This window comes from Balaenoptera borealis (assembly GCF_965194805.1).
Source record: "Balaenoptera borealis genome assembly, chromosome: 1".
In the NCBI taxonomy this organism is placed as follows: domain Eukaryota; kingdom Metazoa; phylum Chordata; class Mammalia; order Artiodactyla; family Balaenopteridae; genus Balaenoptera; species Balaenoptera borealis.
The window spans coordinates 108,576,727-108,590,123 of NC_138860.1; the positions used below are offsets into that span (position 1 = coordinate 108,576,727).

The window sequence follows — 13,397 nt, forward strand, 5'->3', positions numbered from 1 at the left end:
AGTAACTGGGTCCAGACCCCAGCTTGGTCACTTAGTTGACTATGCAGTTTTGGACAAGTCAAGCCCCTTCTGGGAGCAAATCATCCTCGAAGTACTTTTTATCTCAGTTTTATCTGGTTTTATAAAAAGTTTCTATGTTTGATTTTGCTCTGTCAAACTTATGGGGCAAATAACCTCACTGTGTTGTAAATACTATATGCTATAATATCTAATAGGTGACTCTTGATCTACTGAAAACAGAGTGAAAGTGTTAGATTATCTGGCAGAACCATTGATGTTCGATTAATTCTTCTAGCCCCAAGTCTCTGTCCCTTGTAATTCCTTAACATCTTACCTGCACCTGTGTAATTTCTCCTTTGTAAACAAAATCTCCTGGAGTTATTATCCTTTAAGAGTGAAATCTGTTTCTTGTGGGAACCCGATTTGATACACCGTGTTATAAAACTTTGTTAAAAAATTTAAATCAACTTTAAAGATTTGTCTCATTTTAAAACATTTATTATATTTTAAATCACTATATTTCAGTGCCATGAGTAGAACTTTGTAGGTGCAGTATAAAATTTCCCATAGGTCAGTTATTTGAGTATTGACCCCATGAGAGATACCACTGGGATTATAAGTAAGATCCAGTCTCTCTGGCTCTTCATGAGCCGGAAAGTTAGAAAAAAAGATGATCCAGCAGCGAAAATTCAAAGAAAATTATAATATTGTAAGTATACACAAAAGAAAATACATTTGACCCTTAAACAATTGGGGCGTTGGGGGGGCCAATCCTCCATGCAGTCAAAAATCCAGGCATAACTTTATAACTGGCCCTCGGTATCTGCAGTTCCTCTGTATCCACAGTTCCTCCGTATCTGTAGTCCCACATCCTTAGATTCAACCAAAGTTCAGATCACGTAGTACTATAGTACTTATTATTGAAAAAAAATCTGAATATAAGTCAACCTGCCCAGTTCAAACCCATATTGTTCAAGGGTCAACTATAGAGTAACTACCACTTGTATGGTGCCCATAGTTCTGGCTCTGTGCAATTGTCCTCCGTACGTTCAAGGAATCTAATTTCATTTTCTTTTCTATACTGTGTATGGAAAAGAAAAGTAAATTTAGATTTACTTTCTAAATCTAATTTCATTTTCTTTTCTTTACTCATTGTTGGTGTTAAGTGACATGTAATGATACCCTCATTATTTATTTAATATAATAAAATTTATAAATTAGAATGAATTCATTATATGTTTATATTCATACCCTACCTCTTTAAAACTGTAATTTTAATTTGTAAATGTATATAAAATAAATGAACAGATTTAGACACATACTGGCAATTCAGGATTAGTAACAGTTGTTTTGGAAGTTTCACCAGCACCTATCAGCGTGCTCCTTCCTCTGTCCTCTCCTCCTGCCCTCCTTCCTCCAGGATCAACACATCTCTCCTCCTTCAGCTGACTCATCCTTCACCTCGACCTGCTACACAGGGAAAAACATATTTGCCATTTGAGAAATGGTATGTAATGAAAATTTCTACATATAGCATCAAAATGCCTACATTTTGTGATTGAAACTACCTGTTTATGTAAAACAGGTGATGAGCATTGTGTTAGAGGATGAACAATGATAAAGAATTTATTAAAGATTTTAATGACATGCACACTCTTCCCTAATTATTTTCAGAGAAGTATGATTGATTTCTATAAGCACACTGAACAGTTTGCCCCCTTGTATTATCAAGACATAAAATGTTTTTCCTTTGAAAGAGGGTTTTTCAGACAAACTTCATCAACTATTGACAACTGAAATTATGCTTTGATTGTGCAAATAGACTTTACATTAAATTAGTATATGATTTAAGACAAATTTAGATAAATTTTCCCAGAAGAGAACAATGCCTATCATATCAAGGCTGCTTAATTAATATTTATTGAAGGGAGGAAGGAATCTAGGGAAGGGGAGAAAGAAAGTAGGGGGAGAGGGAGGGAGGGAAGAAAAATGTATGCCTAATTTGGCTTAACCTTTTTATTCTAACATTTCACATTTTAAGCAATGAAAATCTGATTCATAACATTCACTAGATTATTCAATACTCTACATTAATCAATAAAAAAATGTCAAAATTAGATACAATTAGACTCTTAATGGAAAAACATTCATAACTTGTTGTCTTGCCCTTGATTTTCTCAGCATTTCAGAGAAGTGCCTGCTCATAAAAAGGAAGCTTGAGGTCAATTACAACCTTGTTTAGCACTGGAGGTGGGTGGAAAGTAGGGGGTAGAAGAAACAAACCCTATTGCCATGACATAATTTGTCCTGGGGCTTTGGAAGGCATTTTCCATATAATGATTAAAGCTTAAATTAAAGATATATTAAAACCAAAATTAAAGATGTAATTTGTTGCTTAATAAATGATATATGTTTTATAACTTCATTAAGGATGCTACCTTCCTTAATTTTTGCAGACCATGAGATTTTCAGTGAGGTGCATATTAACTGCAGAGATAATAATGTTTCTATATGTTAATAATTTTAAATGAAAAACACTTGAGCTATTTTCCAGCCACATGGGAGGAATCATTTACATCCTTAAAGGCTTATTTTACCATTAACCCCTTCATTTGAGTAGAGTGGATATCCATATGTAAAGTATTAATTCTTTTTACATTAGTGCTAATGGCAAGTATTTTAGACCCACTGGTGTGAGAGGATTAAAAGCCACAACGTTAGGCATGCACCAACATTTCTGAGATTAATCCTTGTTAGAGCAACCTAGTGGGAATATGTAACTTGATTTTCTGTTTATTGATCAGATGCTTCTTGTTTCTTTTATCATGTGAAATGAAACTCCACAGAGACAATATCATATTGCATTAATATGCTGAATTTAATGAATGCAACACAGGATTAAGTTAGTCTCTTAACCCTTTCTACTTTTAATATCAATTACTATATAAATGCAGGTTTTAAGGAGATATCTGTGGAAATAGGATACACTCTAAATATTTGTCATTATGGCCCAAATAATAGATGAGCCATTCATGCTTTTTCTAGTTGTAAACTAATGCTTGAAAGTCATGTTAACAATAAATCTCTGGGAATATTTACTTTCATTTGGTAGAAGGAGGAATTAAGGAGTCAGTGAAGAAGAGAAGCGCTCTGAGATTTTGTTATATATTTTGATAAGAGGCAAGGGACAACATGTCTGTGTTTTCTCATTTCTCTGTTACTCCTACCCCTAACCCATCCCACTCCACCTTGTTGCCATGTTAGCATAGAAAATATTTCCTGGCCTCTCATCCTCATGTTCACTTTAATTTGGCTAGGTCCCAGGAGTGACATTCAAATATTGACTAACCAGCAAAGCATGGGCACAGACCAATCAGGAGGTGCATCGGTTATAAAAGACTTGGTGATGAATGACTTGATTGTTTGGCTAAAACTTAGCCTGGCCTAGTGGTCATCTTATCCCTAATTTGTCTGGGTGTCTTAAACCATCTTGGATAATGGCAGTCAATGGATTCTTGGTGATTTCTATCCTATAGGAAGGTTATGAGATAAAGGTAGGAAAGGAGAGAGACCATTCTACCTAAAGCAGCTATACCTACTGATTCTTGTGAATGATTTTCGAGCTGGTAAAGGGGACAAGATAAGTCAATTAATTGTCTTATTTTTTTAAAAAAAATTTATTGGAGTATAGTTGATTTACAATGTTATGTTAGTTTCAGGTGTACAGCAAAGTGAATCAGTTACACATACATATATCCACTTTTTTTTTTTTTTTTTGGACTCTTTTCCCATATAGGCCATTACAGAGTATTGATAGGGTTCCCTGTGCTATACAGCTTATTAGTGACCTATTTAATATATAGTAGTGTGTATATGTCAGTCCCAATCTCCCAATTCATCCCACCCCACCCCTTTCCTCCTTGGTATCCATACATTTCTTCTCTATGTCTGTGTCTCTATTTCTGTTTTGCAAATAAGATCATCTATAACATTTTTCTAGATTCTACATATATGCGTTAATATACGATATATGTTTTCCTCTTTCTGACTTCACTCTGTATGATACTCTCTAGTGTCATACAGAATGCCATCCATGTCTCTTCAAATGACCCAATTTCATTCCTTTTTATGGCTGAGTAATATTCCATTGTATATATGTACCACATCCTCTTTATCCCTCCCCCCTAACCCTTATCACCTGGTAACCATAAGTTTGTTTTCTACATGCGTGACTCTACTTCTTTTTGCAAATGAGTTCATTTGTACCCTTTTTTTTTTTTTTTTTAGATGCCACATATAAGCCATATCATATTATTAGTCTTTCTGTGTCTGACTTACTTCACTCAGTATGACAGTCTCTAGGTCCATCCATGTTGCTGCAAATGGCGTTATTTTATGGCTGAGTAATATTCCATTGTATATATGTACCACTTCTTTATCCATTCCTCTGTCAATGGACATTTAGGTTGCTTCCATGTCCTGGCTATTGTAAATAGTGCTGCAATGAACTTTGGGGTGCATGTATCTTCTCGAATTATGGCTGTTGTAAATAGTGCTGCAAGGAACATTGGAGTGTATGTATCTTTTTGAATTATGGTTTTCACCATTGAGAATGATGTTTGCTGTGGGTTTGTCGTATATGGCCTTTATTATGTTGAGGTAGGTTCCCTCTGTGCCCACTTTCTGGAGAGTTTTTTTTATCATAAATGGGTGCTGAATTTTGTTAAAAGCTTTTCTGCATCTATTGAGATGATCATATGGTTTTTATTCTTCAATTTGTTAACATGGTGTATCACATTGATTGATTTGCATATATTGAAGAATCCTTCCGTTCCTGGCATAAATCCCACTTGGTCATGGTGTATGATCCTTTTAATGTGTTTGTGGATTCTGTTTGCTAGTATTTTGTTGAGGATTTTTGCGTCTATGTTCATTAGTGATATTGGCCTGTAATTTTCTTTTTTTGTGATATCTTTGTCTGGTTTTGGTATCAAGGTGATGGTGGGGATCAGGGTGAGCTTGGGAGTGTTCCTTCTTCTGCAGTTTTTTGGAAGAGTTTGAGAAGGATAGGTGTTTTACTTTTTGATAAAGCTACAATATGTTTGTTACTAACTAATACTTCTAAACCATACATATACATATCCATATGCAGCTAGATAAGTAGATATGGAGTTACTTGTGTACCTGTAGTTGTGAATATGTTTGCATGCATCATAATATATATTATACACACACATGTACACACATATGCAAAGTCTATCCTCAGTTAAGAAAAGTTGGGTTCTGGGACTCCAAGCTCCCAAGGCAGGGGACCTGGGTTCAATCCCTTGTCGGGGAACTAGATCCCACATGCATGCCTCAAGTAAGAGTCCACAAGCTGCAACTAAGATCTGGTGCAGCCTAAATAAATAATTTTTTTTAAAAACCCAAAAACAAAACAAAAACAAAACAAAACAAAACAAAAAAAAAAACAAGAGATGAGTTCTGTACATAAGCTGGCATTTACAGTAGTCAGTTTATAGCACTTTGTTTGGTCAGATAGTATAGTACTGTTAAGATATCTAAAATAAATATTTTTAGTTCCACAAAGCTTTCCTGAACCAGTGTTCAAGAAGTGCTACTTGATTTTGTTCTAAATGCCCTCTTTTCTGCCCCTTACCCAGCTCTGCCAGATCTGGGCTCCGAGTTTCATGCTCTTCTACCTGGATCTGGGTGTCTTTTACTTGAGCACATTGCAATTAGATTTATCATTCTATTTACCACTTGACTGGGTCTGATAGCCCCCAGTTTCTTTACCATTTAAGATGCTGGCACACCCCTGAGTTCTTTCTCATTATACCATTAATTTAGCCTGGCATTAACTAGGAAAAAAATGAATGCTTGGTGGTATTACTTTCATAGAACAACTCATTAAAACTGATCAGCTTCGAGCATACATAGAACAGAATTGGACTGAATTGGCACACTGGATAGGTTAAAATGTTACTATCCTTTCAAATCAATATATATTTTAACTATCTGGTTAATAGTCATTTTAAGAGTCAGAATAAACATAATTTTCCATTACTAAAATTCACATAGAGAAACAGATTCCTTTACTAATTCACTTCTGTTGGCTGAGGTGGAGTCATTGTTCTTAAAATAAAAATGTCAAGATGATTCCCACTTCTGTTTTCTAGGTTTTTTTTTTTTTTTTCCAGAGTTTTCAAGCCAATCAAAATGTCATGGATTTCATTACATCTTTAAAATCAAATGATAAAATAAATCACTCCTCCCTGGTAAACAGCACCATACCCTGCTTTATTGGTTTTAGAATATCATTTGACTACCCCTGCCAAATTTGGGCCTTTTGAACTGATAAACAGAGAAAAGGCAGCTCCTGTGAAAGGAATCTATATTTATCCTTTACATTTTCACTAGATGCTGATTTCTCTATGGGAGGAAACAGGACAAATGTACTTTTTGCCAGGACTTCATGTAAAAACCTTGTTACCTGCCATATTTCAATTTTTTCGTCTAGAAATATTTGAAATTCACTTATAAATGTGTGCTCTGAGCTGATGACTGATTGATTCACTCTTGTTTCTTCTCTGCCTAAGGCATAATATATATCCATCCATCCATCCAGTTCTTTATTCCTTCATTCAATAAACATCTATTGATCATCCCCTATGTTAGCTGGTGTTATGATTGACACTTTATGTAATTAATTTCATTTGATCCCTATAGCAGTCTTTCAAGACAAATGTTAATATCTTAATTTTGTAAATAAGAAGGCTGATGTCCAAAAGTTAAACAGCTTGCAAACATCAGATTGTTGTCTTCTGCTCATCTTTGTTTCCTAACACAGTCCTTTTTACATAGGGAGCACTTACTGAATGTTTATTAATGAATGAATGAATGAGCCAGAATACATTTTATTATAGCTAACACCTATTTTATACCCATGAAGCACCACACATACTTCCGTGTTTGTCTGTGTTCTCTCATTTAGTCATTACAAAAGCTCCACTAAGTTCAGTGCTATTCATGACCTTATACTTGCTTTATGGATGAGGGACCTGCGGCAAAGGTGGCAAATTAATATGCTCAAGATCAAACAGCTTGGAAGAAGCAGAGCTGGGAATTGAACTGAGGCTCTGCCTTTGGGGTCCATGTTCTTCACCACCTTGCTCTGTTTGTTTGTTTGTTTGTTTTTGTCTAGCACAGTACATGATGCATCATGAATGCTCAAAAACTGTTTGCTGCAATGATGATGGTGATGATGTGGAATGGGAATTTTTGTCTGATGTATTGAAAATGCTATTTTATAGGAACTAGGGAATTTTCAAATTACAGTTGCCTGAATTGTCCCTGTAAACTGCAAGAACACTTTATATTTACTTTAACAATTAAATATCTTATTTCTTATTTTTATAGAAAAATAAGAATATTTCTGCATTTGTTTGTAAATGCATTATCATATATATGTATGTGCATAGAGAGAGAGAGACATGGGTATAGATATAAAGATATAAAACTAATAAACTGTTGATGTCTTTTCTTTCTCATATCAATTTGTAATTTAAAGTTCCAAAATGTAACAGTGTACCTAAATGTAGGATTTGAAAACAACTAATCATGATTATTTTAAATGATGATTTTAGTAAATTATGCATTCTTTAATTGCTTAAACATAAAGATTTTCACACAAAGAAGTCTGGCACAAAATTATAACCTTTATAAGGAAATTCAAGATAGAAAAAGTGATTCCACTTTAAGTCATGTAGCAATAAGACAAATCACTATAAAGTCTGTTTCTGTAGTCAGTTGATCATATGTCCACAAAGACAGCTTTGCTTTTTAACCCATTGTGTACACATTTTTCAGTATTTAGCTCTGTCGATAGAGGACCCTGGAAGCAGTGAGGGTAATGAGGAGGAATGATAGTTTAGATGTATTCTTTCCTGGAATGCCAGTTGAATTAAATCTTTCGTTCCCACTGCAGACATACAAATCTATACTCTCCTTTCAAGATGAATCCAGAATCAGGAGTCTGCATTCTTTTATTCTTGGTCAGGAGATTAAAATTGATCACAGACCACACAAGGGAGTCGGCTGTAGTATCACAGCTCAATGCGGTTAACGAGGACAGCGCTTGCCTTCTGATCTCCTTAACTGTGCGCTTACAAGTTACAAATATTATTGATTCCAGGGGTCATCTGAGGCTGTGGGGAGGTTGTGTGACTTGACAATATTTTGCTGTTTTTTAAGGGATAAGAGCTTTGAGCCTTGATAGCAACTGGAACAGGGATAGTTTAAATTTGACAAATGAAGATTTATACTTTTTTGAGCTGGCAAAATCCTTCATGTAGAAATAATGAATGAAAATTTGAGAGTTGATTTAACATAGGTCAAATGACTTGCAGTGAAAGAAGGAAAATAACGCTTTCATTATTACCCTTTCAACAAAATGAATTGATGATAGGTTTGTCATTGTAGATCTGTGCTTTAAACAAATGAATAATGCTTAGAAAATCCTTTTTACAAGACATCATTTAAATTTAAGTAGGCATAGTTTACCTAAAATCTTTGAAAATGTAGCGTAGGTGGGATATGTGAATAATTACCTGCTAATCTGTAAAGCATGTTTTTATCTTTCTTATGAATAAAATGACTGTATTAACATTCAGAAAATTTAAGGTGCCACAGATCATTGTATGCTAAATTCTCAAAGACTAGGTTATGGTTCCTTTTTTTCCCCTGATAATAAAGATTATAGACTATCCTAAACATATATTCTATGTAATGGTGGAAGAAACACTGTATTTAAGAGCTTTTGCTGGATTAATTCTGGCTTTGGCACTTACTAGCTCTGAGACTTCAGAGAGCTTGTTTCACTGCCTTGAACCTCAGTTTGCTCATTTTTTAAATGGTCCTAAAGATGCCTAGCCGATAAAGCTGTTGTGGAGCTCCAGTACACAAGAATTATTGTTAAGTGGCAAAACACGCTACAAACGTTAACTCAAAATATTTATTACTACTGAGCTTATATGAAGTTGAGCCTGAATTTAGGACAGGGGGTGCTGAAGAGAGCTTCTGAACTGAATTCTGTCTCCTCTCCTTCATAATCTACAGAGTACACTGGCAAGACAGCAAGTTAGAGTCACAGAAGTGTTCATCGTGGCTAGAATTTACAACTATTGGATTAGATGCAATTGCTGATATTGGTTTTACATGAACCATGCTGTAAGCAGCAGAACTCAAACAGCTTAGCAGTAGACTATGACTTATTTAAAAAAACTGAAAATATTTACGATAAGAAATGACCCTAATATCATATTTCAGAAACTGAAAAAAAAAAAGATCAAACATCTACTGCTCACTTCATTAAACCACAGGCATTTGGGATAGAATTCATTATTCTATGTTGACTTTAAAAAGTGTAAGATTTTTACTGATGATGTCAAGATATATGCTTTTATACCATGGTTAGAGTGGTTCAGGTGCTTTTGAGTATAATTTAATATTTGACTGTGTGTATATTGCATAGTTCATAGGGAATTTCAATCATTTCCAAAGAGCAACCCAGAATTTCAATTTGATCTCCCTGATTAATCCACCATCCACTGTTACTGTAGTTTCTTCACCTCGTAGTAGTAAAAGAGAAGATGATACTCTTCGTCTATGTAATAGACTCCATTATAATGAAAATATTTTCAATTATTATTAAATCTCTTATGTCTGTATAATGCTTCGTGATTCAAGAGTTCTTGGAAAAGCTCAGGGCACGAGGTGCTAAAAACTTCAGTTTACAGAAGTAAAAGCTAAGGTACAGAGAAATAGGCTAATTTGCTACACATCACACAGCAAGTAGGTGGGGGAACTGAGAGCAAACATAGGTGTTGCTACCGTGGCCATGTATTTCACCTGTCCGGGAGTCATTATTTGGTTTTGCTTTCAGAAGTCAGAAAATTTGTTGCAGGGTGAACCACATATCAGTGGGCCCTTTTGTGGGATTTCCAAACCTACTAGAGGTGGAACAACAGCTCCCTAATTCAAAGCTTCAGTTTTGACGAAATTCTTTAAGAAGCCCTCCTAAAGGCAGTTTCTAATCAAACAAATATTATACAAGCTAAGCTACATCCATTTTCTGTTATTCGCTCAGAATTTAATTAATGCAGAGTTGCCATTGTTGACTAATTTTTTCTTCTTAAAAAAGCATTTTAGTATGAATATATTCTCCACTGATACTGATTCCTAGAAAGGCATGTGATATATTGCTCTTCTAGCAAAATCTTTTCATACTTTGGCAGGCATTACCACTAGAATACCTTGCAGTGTGGGTGTCAGTATAGGGTTTATCCTGTTTCCTCTTCCTCTTCTGATTTGCCTCATTTAAATTGATTTTCATAGCTACAATACATATATTTCTATTTTGTTGTTTTTATTCTCTTTTATGTTCTCTCTCAATAAATCTCCTTTAGTTATATTATCTCCAAAAACAACTAATTAATTAATTAATGCTTTTATTTCCAAAATTATAGTATAGTGACCTTGTACTATACTTAAAATTCAAGAAGGATGAGTCCTAAAATCAAAAGTACTCTTTAAACACCTGTTTCTTGGTACATTTTTCTGCACTGGAGATATATATATATATATATATATATATATATATATATATATATATATATATATATATATATATATATATATATATATATAAGTCTGAACTCATACCTCTCTTCTCTTGGCTTCCAGCATACTGCTTTCTCCTGCCTCTCCTGACTGACTGATCCCTCCTCAATTTCCATTTGGGCTCCTTTTCCTCTTTCTTCCTTTAAATGTTGATATGTTATCTAGGGCTCCACTGTTGGCTTTCTTGTCCTCAGGATTAGCTCATTAGCATTGATGGCTTCCAGTACAGTCTGTTTGCTGATACTTTTCAAATCTCTTGGTCCAGACCAGATTTCTCTCATGAGCTTCAGACTTGAAATTTTACTTGTTAATTATCTGTAGATTAACTTTACTGGCTGTCCCACGCTCCATTAAATATGTTCAAAGTGGAACAATACTGTTGCCCCGGCATCTGCTCCTCTTCCACTGTCCTGGGCCACAGTCAAGCACACCACTGTTGAGGAACCCACCAAAACAGGAAGCTGAGGCTCAGCTGTGACCCTTCCTTTCCCTCTACTCCTTTCAACCGCGAGGTGCCAAATCCAATGAAATTAACCCTTAAAGACCTTCAGGATATGTTTTTATTCTCCTGTATGTATCCCCACTGTCAGTATCTTAGTGTGAATCCTTTTTTTTTTTTTTTTTTCCCCATTAAAGTTACTGTAATAGGAGAAGAAAGTGAAAACATACCTCTAAGGAATCCAGAGGCACAGTTTCAAATCCCATATACAGAATTTCTTTGAAGTAGTAAAATTTTATTCGAAATTTGCATTTCATTCCTCAACATCTCCATTTTTGTCTTAATATAAACACCATCATTTAAAGTACTTATCTTTGATTGAAATTGTTGCCCCAGGAAAGTAGGCTGTGTTTGTACTGAGGCCGTGGACACTCCCTGCAATGCCATGTTAGTGGAGGTTACTAATAATCCAAGTTGAGAAGTACAAGGTGAGTGTTCCTGTCTTATCCGGATTTATGCAGCATCCCCTTACATGATCTAGTTCCTTCATTCTCACTGCCTGCAGATCAGTTCTACATACTGCTACCGATTTGTCCTTGTTAATATACAAAGCTGACGGTATCATTTCCCTGCTGTGTTTCCTCTGCGTAAAATCCAAACTCCTTGGTGTGGCTTGCATGGCCTTTTATGGTCTGGGGCCTGCCTATCTGTCAAATTTCAAATTTTGCTATTCCTTCTCTCCTATCTGCTCCCCTGACCACACCCTAGTTTCACTCAGATTGAACTCTTACCCCTTCACACCTTTGTATATGTTGCTGATTCTTCCTCTTTCTTTTTCTACCATGGGAAACATTCATCTTTCAAGGCTGAGCGTAAGTGTCATTGTCACCAGCTGAGGTGAACTGTGTTTTGTAAGGGCTCCTGTGCACTTACCTAAGCATCCGTTTGTCATAGCACTTATCTTGCTTTCTTCTATTTCTGGTTATGTGTTCTTCTCCCACTAGATTGGAAGCTATTCATCTCTGTATATCCCAAGTACCCCTGTATCCCAAGTACAGTAGGCACTCCATAGGTATTAATGAATAAGTGCTTAAATAAATGAAACATCCAAAATTTCTATTTTCATCTTATCTTAATAACAATTAAAAATCACAACTAGTATCCAAATTTGAAAGTTGAACAGGATAGACTGTAGTTTTTCTTGGCTTTTTTAAGTAACAGAAATTTCAGATATGTAGTGGATGTGGATATGTAGTGAATATACATTGAATCTGCCAAGTTTTATATGGTTAATTACCCATATCAAAGGAAATTTCAATTGGCATTAAGTTTTTAAAATTATCTGTAGTTTTGGTGGTTGTTGTGGTGTTTTATATTAAAATTATGTTAAGTATTAAGAAAGAAAAATATCAAGGAAGGTACAAGTATGAAAGTCATAGGATTTTGGAAGTTAAAATACATAAAAGCCAATTCATTTACTAGTATTTACCACATGCTAGTCACTGTGGTAAGCATTTATCATATTATTGAGATATATTATCTAAATTAATCTATCTGATTTCATAGATAAGGAAATTGAGACTTGAAATTTAAGTAACTGTGATTATGCAGGTTATACAGCCAATATACAGTGTAGTAAAAATATGAACATAGTTATGTCTGACATCAAAACTATAACTTTATTTTACCAGATCTTAATATATTTACAAATTCTTATATAAAATGGTATTTATATACTTGTCAGGTGTGGATAATTACATTGCATTTTGGCATTTGAGACCACACTCCATGCACTTGGAATGGCAGCTGGATAAGTGGTATGGTATAGTTGAATTAATCTTAGTGAATGTGATTCTTTAACCATTTTTGAGTCACAGGCTCTGTAGGGGGTATAATGAAAGGTATGGACCCTCTGTGCACATACACAATAAAATGCACACATGTACAAAGATACGTTTTCATAGTCTTGGATTCCTTGAAAATCACAGGCAAGTTTCAGAATTTGGTTTCTAGATAATCTGCCTATTTTGTGGATGAACAAACTGAGGTTCAAGGTCAACCATATGTTTCTGAAATGGTTGACCATGTCTATCCATCAAGAGTGTCTTTGGAAAGTGATTACTTTGTGGAATTTTCTGAATTCCTAGAAAAGTATTCTAATTTCAAGACTCTAACTCAGCAGTGTGTCAGTAATACTAAGCACATTCCAAGTATATTTAATCATGGAAATAATTTAATATTTTTCTTATTACATACACATTTCTTGAAAAAAATCTAC

The 13,397-nt window shown here is 34.8% G+C and overlaps 1 protein-coding gene across 5 annotated transcripts in view; it reads left to right on the forward strand.

The window, feature by feature from the left end:
* Positions 1-13,397, forward strand: part of DPYD (dihydropyrimidine dehydrogenase) — an 815,942-nt gene that overhangs the window by 323,359 nt on the left and 479,186 nt on the right. The window contains exon 9 of one of the 5 annotated variants that reach the window (XM_082383236.1): positions 1,421-10,624. The exons of the other annotated variants lie outside the window; for them this stretch is intronic. Within the exon in view, the coding sequence (XP_082239362.1) occupies positions 1,421-1,449 (29 nt within the window). The 3' untranslated portion in view covers positions 1,450-10,624. Of the gene's footprint in view, positions 1-1,420; positions 10,625-13,397 lie in introns of those variants that run through there. 5 annotated transcript variants of the gene reach the window in all.